Source organism: Balaenoptera physalus, assembly GCF_965194825.1.
Source record: "Balaenoptera physalus genome assembly, chromosome: 1".
In the NCBI taxonomy this organism is placed as follows: domain Eukaryota; kingdom Metazoa; phylum Chordata; class Mammalia; order Artiodactyla; family Balaenopteridae; genus Balaenoptera; species Balaenoptera physalus.
In genome coordinates, this window is record NC_138882.1 from 157766074 (window position 1) to 157774490 (window position 8417).

General features: G+C 52.3%; 1 protein-coding gene across 7 annotated transcripts in view; it reads left to right on the top strand.

The window, feature by feature from the left end:
• MKNK1 (MAPK interacting serine/threonine kinase 1) overlaps window positions 1-8328 on the top strand; it is a 32437-nt gene extending 24109 nt beyond the window's left edge. For 4 of the 7 annotated variants that reach the window (XM_082463268.1, XM_082463269.1, XM_082463270.1 and 1 more), the window contains 5 exons: window positions 1134-1229; window positions 3354-3548; window positions 4213-4377; window positions 5622-5665; window positions 7024-8328. In XM_082463268.1, the coding sequence (XP_082319394.1) occupies window positions 1134-1229; window positions 3354-3548; window positions 4213-4377; window positions 5622-5665; window positions 7024-7258 (735 nt within the window). In that variant the 3' untranslated portion in view covers window positions 7259-8328. The other 3 variants (XM_082463271.1, XM_082463273.1, XM_082463272.1) reach the window with 3 other exon arrangements.
• Window positions 8329-8417: the final 89 nt, after the last annotated feature.

Sequence of the window (8417 nt, forward strand, 5' to 3'; positions counted from 1 at the left end):
CCAGTATGCTAAATGAAATAAGCCAGACACAAAAGGACAAATTTTGTGTGATTCCACTTATATGAAATATCTGGAATAGGCAAATTCATAGAGACGAAAAGTAGATTAAATGTTACTGGGGCTGGAGAGCAGGGGAATGGGGAGTTATTGCTTAATGGGTAGAGTTTCTGTTTGATGTGATGTGACAGTTTTGGAAAAATACTGGTAATGGTTGCCCAACAGTATGAATGTAATAATGCTACTGAATTGTACACTTGAAAATGGTTAAAATGGCATGTTTATGTTATATGTATTTTAACCACAATGAAAAAGAGAAGCTAAGTGAAAAAGAGAAGAAGAAAGCTAGAATGTAAGGCAGAGAAAAGGGAGGGAGGAAAGAAACAGAGGTGGGAGCTGCAGCAGGTAAATGGCGAATGGGGACTAGCACTTTTTTTTTTTTGACTCGCTCGCTCGCTGTGCTACTCCACCACGCAGGCCATTCTCATGCATGCACGCAGCGCCTCCTGCTCGGCTCCAGAGATGACTCACGCTCTCTGCAGTCTCGGGTGCAGCATCTAGTCCCAGTGGACTGGGCTGCTATGTTGATGCTGCCTAGAGTGACCAGCCATCCCAGTTTCCTCGGGCCTAAGGGATTTCCTGGAATGCAGGACTTTTTGGTGCTTAAACCCAACAAAACCCCAAGTAAGCAAAGACAGGTTGGTCACCCTAAGCCACCTGAGGTGCTCAAGGGTTTTATGCAAAACTCCTTTGCCCTGCAGTGAGTGAGCTACAAGGAGTCTTTCAGGAATACGTGCTAACTTCTCTAACTTCTGAGTTGCAACCAACATTGTTGGCAAGAGTTCCATAGGTTTGCTCCTTGTCTTATACGAAGTTCACAACCACAGTCTGACCCCATGTAGTGCACACATTTTCTCCTAGTCGGGAAATAAGGAAGGAGCATGGAGAAGAGGACACCTTAGGACAAATCCTCAGGTGATGTCTAGTTCACTCAAGAAGAGGGAACATGACTGCCAGGTAAAGCTGGGCTTCAGTGTGGCAGCCACACTGTGGCAGTGTACCCACATAGTCACGCTGTCTCCTCACGCCCTTTGGCTGCTCCTATTTGTAACTTTGCTTCCTGCTTTCCTTTTCAGGTGTCTCCGGTGAAAATCTGTGACTTTGACTTGGGCAGTGGGGTGAAACTGAACAACTCCTGCACCCCCATAACCACACCAGAGCTGACCACTCCAGTATGTATGGCTGGGCACCTGTGCCCTCTCCTTCTGAGCTCCTGTCCCTAATGCTCTGCAGACCAGAACAGAGGGCTAAGGAAGGGAAACCGAGTGTATCTGCTGCGGCCTGAGTTGTTGTTTGGCCTCACTTCCTATCTTGACAACCACCCCCATCCCCCACCCCACCCCTGCTTAGGTGCTAGTGGAACTGACATTAGAGCTTTCAGTTTGGGGTGGGTCCACTGCTCATGAGGAGACAAATTATATCCATAATAACAGGCTGAGCCCTGACTCCTGACCCAGGTGAAGACAGACACTACTCTCAGGCCCACGCTTTTGCATATGAGCGTGTGGACAGCTCCCATTCCCATGGCAGAGTCGGGGCGCGTCCACCTTACGGTGAAGGTTAGGAGTGTGGCCTCTGTGGCAAGAACTGAGAGGTCTTTGCACGTAAGGGCCTGGCTGAGTTATCCTGTTGCTTCTCTCACTTCCCATTTCCTGCTCAGATGGTGCTGCTGGGAGCTATTTCTTCCTAAGACATCTCCTGTACCTACTGGATATACTATAATTATTATAATTCTTTTGAGATTTGCACGCTTCAAAAGTGAGTTTTCCTAATTTTTTTTTGGCTGAATTGGGCCTTCGTTGCTGTGCGCGGGCTTTCTCAAGTTGCGACAAGCCAGGGGCTACTCTTCGTTGCAGCACGCAGGCTCAGTAGTCGCAGCACGCAGGCTCAGCAGTTGCGGCGCACGAGCTTAGTTGCTCTGCGACATGTGGGATCTTCCTGGACCAGGGCTCAAACCCATGTCCCCTGCATTGGCAGGCGGATTCTTAACCACTGCGCCACCAGGGAAGTCCCTAATAATCTTTTTTTAAGACGTTTTTAAATATGCCCATGTCTCATTCTAAGCAACATTATTAGAGATGTCTCTGTATTAGCTTCTACTACACTGAGCTACGTTATTCTCAAAGTCATTAACTCTAATTGCCAATAACAAAGAAAACGTCCTTTCTCCACTCACCATCTTCCCATCCAATTAGTTGTGTATGTTGCAGGGCTGGGGGAGGGTTGCCTCCTGGTGAGCCTGAAATAATGAAGAGGGAAGCAAAAAGAGTTTGTTTTGTTTTTATCAGCAGTCTTCCGTGCAAGTATGGGAGGAAGGAATCCTGGATTCTTGACCTGGGTTTGCCATGGATGTGCTTGAACAAATCCCTGTCCCATTCTAGTCCTTGGTTTTCCCATCCATAAATGGGAGAAGTGAGGAAATCAGCTTTGTTCTAAGAGCTCTCCTAGCTTTGATGATATCTTAATTCTAAATTCTTATTCTTCCATGCTCAAAGCTAGCAGGGAAGCTTGGCAGGACTTCACTTTAAGAAATCCTTGCTGGGCTTCCCTGGTGGCGCAGTGGTTAAGAATCCACCTGCCAGTGCAGGGGACACAGGTTTGATCCCTGGTCCAGGAAGATCCCACATGCCACAGAGCAACTAAGCCCATGTGCCACAACTACTGAGCCTGCACTCTAGAGCCCGTGAGCCACAAGTACTGAAGCCCACATGCCTGGAGCCTGTGCTCCGCAACAAGAGAAGCCACCGCAATGAGAAGCCCGCGCACCGCAACCAAGAGTAGCCCCCACTCGCCGCAACTAGAGAAAAGCCCGTGCGCAGCAACAAAGACCCAACTCAGCCAAAAATAAATAAATAAATAAATAAATTTTTTAAAAAAAGAAAGAAATCCTTGCTTTATGGAATTGGATCTCCTCCCAAGAGCTGTGCTCCTGGCACATTGAAGTGCCTGCTCATTGAGTGACTGTTTACAGAGAGCCAGGGCAGGGAGAGATTACTGGAGCTTCTTGACCAAGGGTCTCTGCCTACTGGAGAAGGACCTGAGAAGATAAGAAGGTGACCTGGAACTAACTCGTCCTGTGGATTGTGGGGAATGATAGGACTCAGTTTACAAATGTCCAGTGGCCCAGCTTTTCTAAATACCTGCGTGGCACCAGTCAAGCTCTCTGGCTCACTTTCTCGACAGCTTCTTACTCTGCAACTCCATCCTCTTGCTCAAGTCCCGTTACGGTCCCCTGCCTGTGACTAAGCCTCTCTCTTCTCTGCCATTTCCCCCTCTCCACCTCTGGCCCCACCCAGTGTGGCTCTGCAGAATATATGGCCCCTGAGGTGGTAGAAGTCTTCACGGATGAGGCCACTTTTTACGACAAGCGCTGTGACCTGTGGAGCCTGGGTGTGGTCCTCTACATCATGCTGAGTGGCTACCCGCCCTTTGTGGGTCACTGCGGAGCCGACTGTGGCTGGGACCGGGGAGAGGTCTGCACAGTGTGCCAGGTGAGCACAGGGCCTGCTGGGAGGTCAGGCGGCTGGGGGAGGCCAAGCAGGACTGGGCTTGGTGATTGTGCCTGATCTGGAATGGGGTGTATCGTGCCCTTCCCTCTCAGTCCAAGAGCAGCCACCAGGTGAGATGGAGATCATCAGGCCCTCAGCCCAGAGAGGAGTTCAGGGGAGGATTGTTAGAGAAGATCATTCCTGAGCTGAGTGAGTCTCAAAGGAGGAGTCTGGCCCACTCCAGGAGGGGAAGAGATGCAAGAAATGCAAGTAGAAGGAACAGCACGAACAAAGATAGGAGGTTTGAAACAGCAGTGTATGTCGAGGGAGGAAGAGGAAGGGTAAGGATGCTGGTGGTGGGAGATGAGCCCGGTTATCTGGATGAAGGGCCGAGGAATTGGGCATTGTTCTCTAGTGGACATTCCTCACTCATCACCCACCTGGCCCTCCAAGTAGCATCGCCATCCCACCCACCCAGGGCGTTCTGTGTGGTTGGATGATTTAGGGGAGGGTGGGGGTTGGGGAAGGGGCCCTAGTCTGGGAAATACCCAGGCCACTAGCTGCAGGTGCAGCTGAGGTCGATTGGACCCACGTGATCAGACCATGACAGGCATATCCTGCCCATCCCCTGGCCAGTGTGGCCTCACTAGGAATCTTCTTTACCTAGAACAAGCTGTTTGAGAGCATCCAGGAAGGCAAGTATGAGTTTCCTGACAAGGATTGGGCTCATATCTCCAACGAGGCCAAAGACCTCATCTCCAAGCTCCTGGTTCGAGACGCAAAACAGAGACTGAGTGCCGCCCAAGTTCTGCAGCACCCGTGGGTGCAGGGGGTGAGTGACTGGTTGGGGGGGTGGGGGCGTCCACCTCTTCAGGGCTGCAGCAAGGCATGAGGAAGCTCTCACACCCCAGAGGCTGATCTCAACTGGAGGGAGCTGGATGGCAGCTTCAACCCCTGTGCACGTAGAACTGAACTGACCCCTGACCTAACCCCACACCGAGCGCCTTACAGATATCACTGACTCGGCTCTAACCTTGGCCACAGACTAAGCCCCAGGCGGCCCATGCCCCTTTGGAATGGAAGAGGCCTCTGGGAGATTCTCCGTGTGTGTCCCACTATTGGCAGAGGCACACAGCAGAGGGAGCAGCCTGGATGGTAGCACCATCCCCTAATACAGAAATTTCGTTAGCTGAGAGCGCGCAGAAACAAGGCCTTCCCACCCTGCTTGCTGTGCGGCTGCACTGGGGGCTCATAGGTTCCCCTTGTGCTGCTGGGGTCTGGCTGCAGCTTTCCTGAAAGGCAAAGGCTGGTGTTTTCCCCAAAGGAAGGCTCCAAGTCTTCACTAGAAAACATTTTTAACCATCCTCCTCAGTTAATCATGATACCAGACCTCTGTCCCTCCAAGGGGTCTGCCAGACCTCCTGTGATTTACTGTGTCTCCTTGGTCTGCCAGTCCCTAGCCAGCCTCAGTGGCCCTGACAGTGGAAGGAAGCAAGCGTTGCCAGCCCGTTACAGGTGGGAACCCAATCCGTGGGTCTCCAAGTGGCTGATTCCCAGCCACCCAAGAGCTGCTGCAGCCACCCAAGTGCTGCACCACTGAGCGCTTACCACATGCCAGACACTGGCAGTAGTGGGAGGAGTGAGAACCAAGCCCTGTCTTCATGTTCTGATGGGGAGAGGGAACCAAGGGAATGAATGATAGGATAGTACGACAAAGGTGTTATCAAAAGTGTTCAGGGCACCAAAGGACAAGGACCCACCTCTGCTTGGGACAGGGGTTGGGGGGCAGCAAGGAAGGGGGACTGTCTCATGGGGGAAGTGAGCCTGGAGCTGGGTCTCGGAGGGTGATTAGGACTTTGCCAGGTAAAGAGAGGGCTCTCCATGCAGAGGCAGCTGGATTGGGGGCTGTACCTTGCTTTCTGTCTCCTTGGAAGGTCTGACCCTGCAAGCACGCATGGGCAAGTCCCTGTGCTGGGCCCGAGCCTCTAGTAACCTACCCACTCCGCTGGCTTGGGTGGGGGCAGCTCTCGAAAGAGGGAGCAGCGCTTACCCACACATCTGTCCTTCCCGTTCTAGCAAGCTCCAGAAAGGGGACTCCCCACGCCGCAAGTCCTCCAGAGGTAAATGCTCCTGCTGCACTCCACGCCCTTCCTCATTTGGCTTTGACTTTCCCCTCAAGCTCTCAGCCACACTGGGGCCATCCCCCCGTGGGGGACGGGGAGCCCATCTCTAGGCTCAGGTATCCTCTTCCTGAATGGGCTCCTGGCCTCCCTCTCCTCGCTCCTCTTCCTTGTCTCCCTCTACACTAGGTCTGGCTCCCTCTCTTCTCTTCTTCCACCTGGATGGCTTCCCCTGCCCCAGCATCTTTAAGATCCCGCCTTAGGCTATTTGCAGGAGGAAAACCTGTTTTGTGGATCCACATGAATCCTAACTGGAAATCACTATTTACAGCCCGAAGCATACCAAGGTTTCCTTCTACTGCTGCGGGTTGGTGAAAGTAGCAGGAACCTGGGGCCTTGTAAGGCAGAGGGACCAAGTGTCATATACACTACTAGACAAACAATAATAATGGCCACTGTACAGGAAATACTTAACCACCCGCCAGGTATCGTACTAAGGGCTTTACATATATTGAATCTCATAAGCTTTACGATACATTTAAAAGAGAGGTGCTCCTATTGCCCCATTTTATAGATGAGAAAACTGAGGAATAGATAAATCAAGTTAACTTACTCAAGGCTACACAGTAGCCTAGGGAGTGGGACTTTGAACCCAGATGTGTTTGACTCTAGTGCCTTTTAACACTAGATCATGTTCCCAGTGAGCACTCCCTATTCCCCAAGGACCAGGGCTAAGTAAAGCCTCATGGGAAGCCCTCTGGGAACCAACCTCCTGGCCAGTTTCTGGGAGTTAAACAGGGAAGTATTACACCTTTATAGTCACAGTTCATTTGGGCCCAGCTTGGGTTCCTCCCTGATTCTCTAGAGCTGCATCCAGATGCCTTGAGGCTCCAAACCTCAGATCCGCCTGAGAAAACTGATTCAGCAAACCCAGAGTGCCCGTTACATGCTAGCCCTGAGCTGGGTTCTGGGGACACAGACGTAAAGGCACAGCCCCTGCTCTTGGAGCCCCCTGTCCTGACGGGGGAGAGGGATGTACATGGGTGAGTTTCAAGTGCCGTGACCCTTCCTCTGGTAGAGCGTGTGCAGGGCTCAGAAGAGGGGGCTCTGTATGGAAGGCGGCGTTTGTCCCAACTCTTAAGTCCAGAGACTGTCCTTGAGGCTCAAAGCCTTTCCAGCCCCAGTGAAGTCAGATTCCAAACCCATGCAAGAACTTCTTCAGAGAGCAGCCTGTGCCAGCTCAGAAAAATCCAGTGGGAGCATAGAACCGCAGCAACTGGTGCGGGTGTCGAGGAGCTGGCTGGCGGACCCCACTGAGCCCTGCCTCCCTCTCTTCTCTGCTCCCCCGATCCCTGCAGAAATAGCAGCACAATGGACCTGACGCTCTTTGCGGCCGAGGCCATCGCCCTTAACCGCCAGCTGTCTCAGCACGAGGAGAATGAACTGGCGAAGGAGTCAGAGGTGCTGGCTGAGGGCCTCTGCTCCGTGAAGCTTTCCCCTCCCTCCAAGTCACGCCTGGCCCGCCGGAGGGCGCTGGCCCAGGCAGGCCGCAGTGGAGACACGCAACCGAGCCCGACACCCACAGCGCTCTGACCCACTCCGGGCCCCAGGCCTTGCCCCACTGGAAACCTGTGAGGGGCCTGCTCTGCGGCTCCATCCAGGCCTTTTCATCCACAGAGGCTCTCATCCTCCTTTCCCCAGAGTCCTCAAGGAAAAAGCTTTTTCCGAAGGGGTTGTCTTTGAAAGGGAAACTATCACTTGTCACTTTGCATAATCGCCTGCAGCAGGGACATCTCTTTACTGGGCTCCTGCCCACCTGCTCACCCGCCTGCGGATCGAGGATCCAGCCCGCTCTCACTGGCTGGGGCTGCGGCCTTCAGGGAGCCAGCCTTGAGAAGCGTCAGTTGACAGAGGCTCTTCCCTCTCTCTGCACTGTCACCCCCCTCTGGCGGTCCTTCCACCTTCCTCTGTCCTCCGGACGTCCTCCCCCTTGGCTGAGCGAAGCCATCCCCTCAATTCAGGGAAGGGCAGGGAGCCTTCTGCATTCAGGAAGCCAGATCAGTCTTCCAGTCGATAGCGCAGAGAAGCACATAATCTTTCTTTGCCATGACCAAAATGTGTCTGTCATTTATCATCCTCTTCCTTGTTTGGGATTGCTGCTAAAGTCAGTATTATTTCGTTTTTTTACAATATTTGGCATTTTTTCTAACCGTGCTCTTCCGACAAAGATGAGACTTTAAACTCCCACTGTGAGCCCATGGACTTTCCAGAGCTCTTAGGGTTCACTCTTCTCTCCTGAATTTCCATGCATTTGGAAGGTTTTAATGAGCTATTTCCTATTACTCTAACTGGTTTTAAGCTGTTCAGATGATGAGTGACTTAGAGACCAGTGTGTCTGCTGCTTCCTTCCTCGAGCCCGGTGTGGAGGGCAGCGCAGGTCTGGGGCACTGAGGAGCTCTGTGCCTGCTGTGGAGCCAGTCCGGAGGCTGCCCAGCCACCCTGGTCTGAGCCATGTGGTGCCTTCTGCTGGGGAGCTGATAGCTGAGCATCAGCTGAGCTGCTTAGTTATCTAAGAAAATCGATTTGCATATGTCAGATGTTTTTACAACACAAGGATGCTATTATGCATTGTGCTTATTTTAATAAAACTGTTTTAAATTCTAGTGCCTTCCTGGTGGTCCTTTCTTTACCTGCAACCCTGAGGAGGAGACAGGCCTTCTAGAGAGGGGCTGGGTCCAGCCGAGTGGGGGTG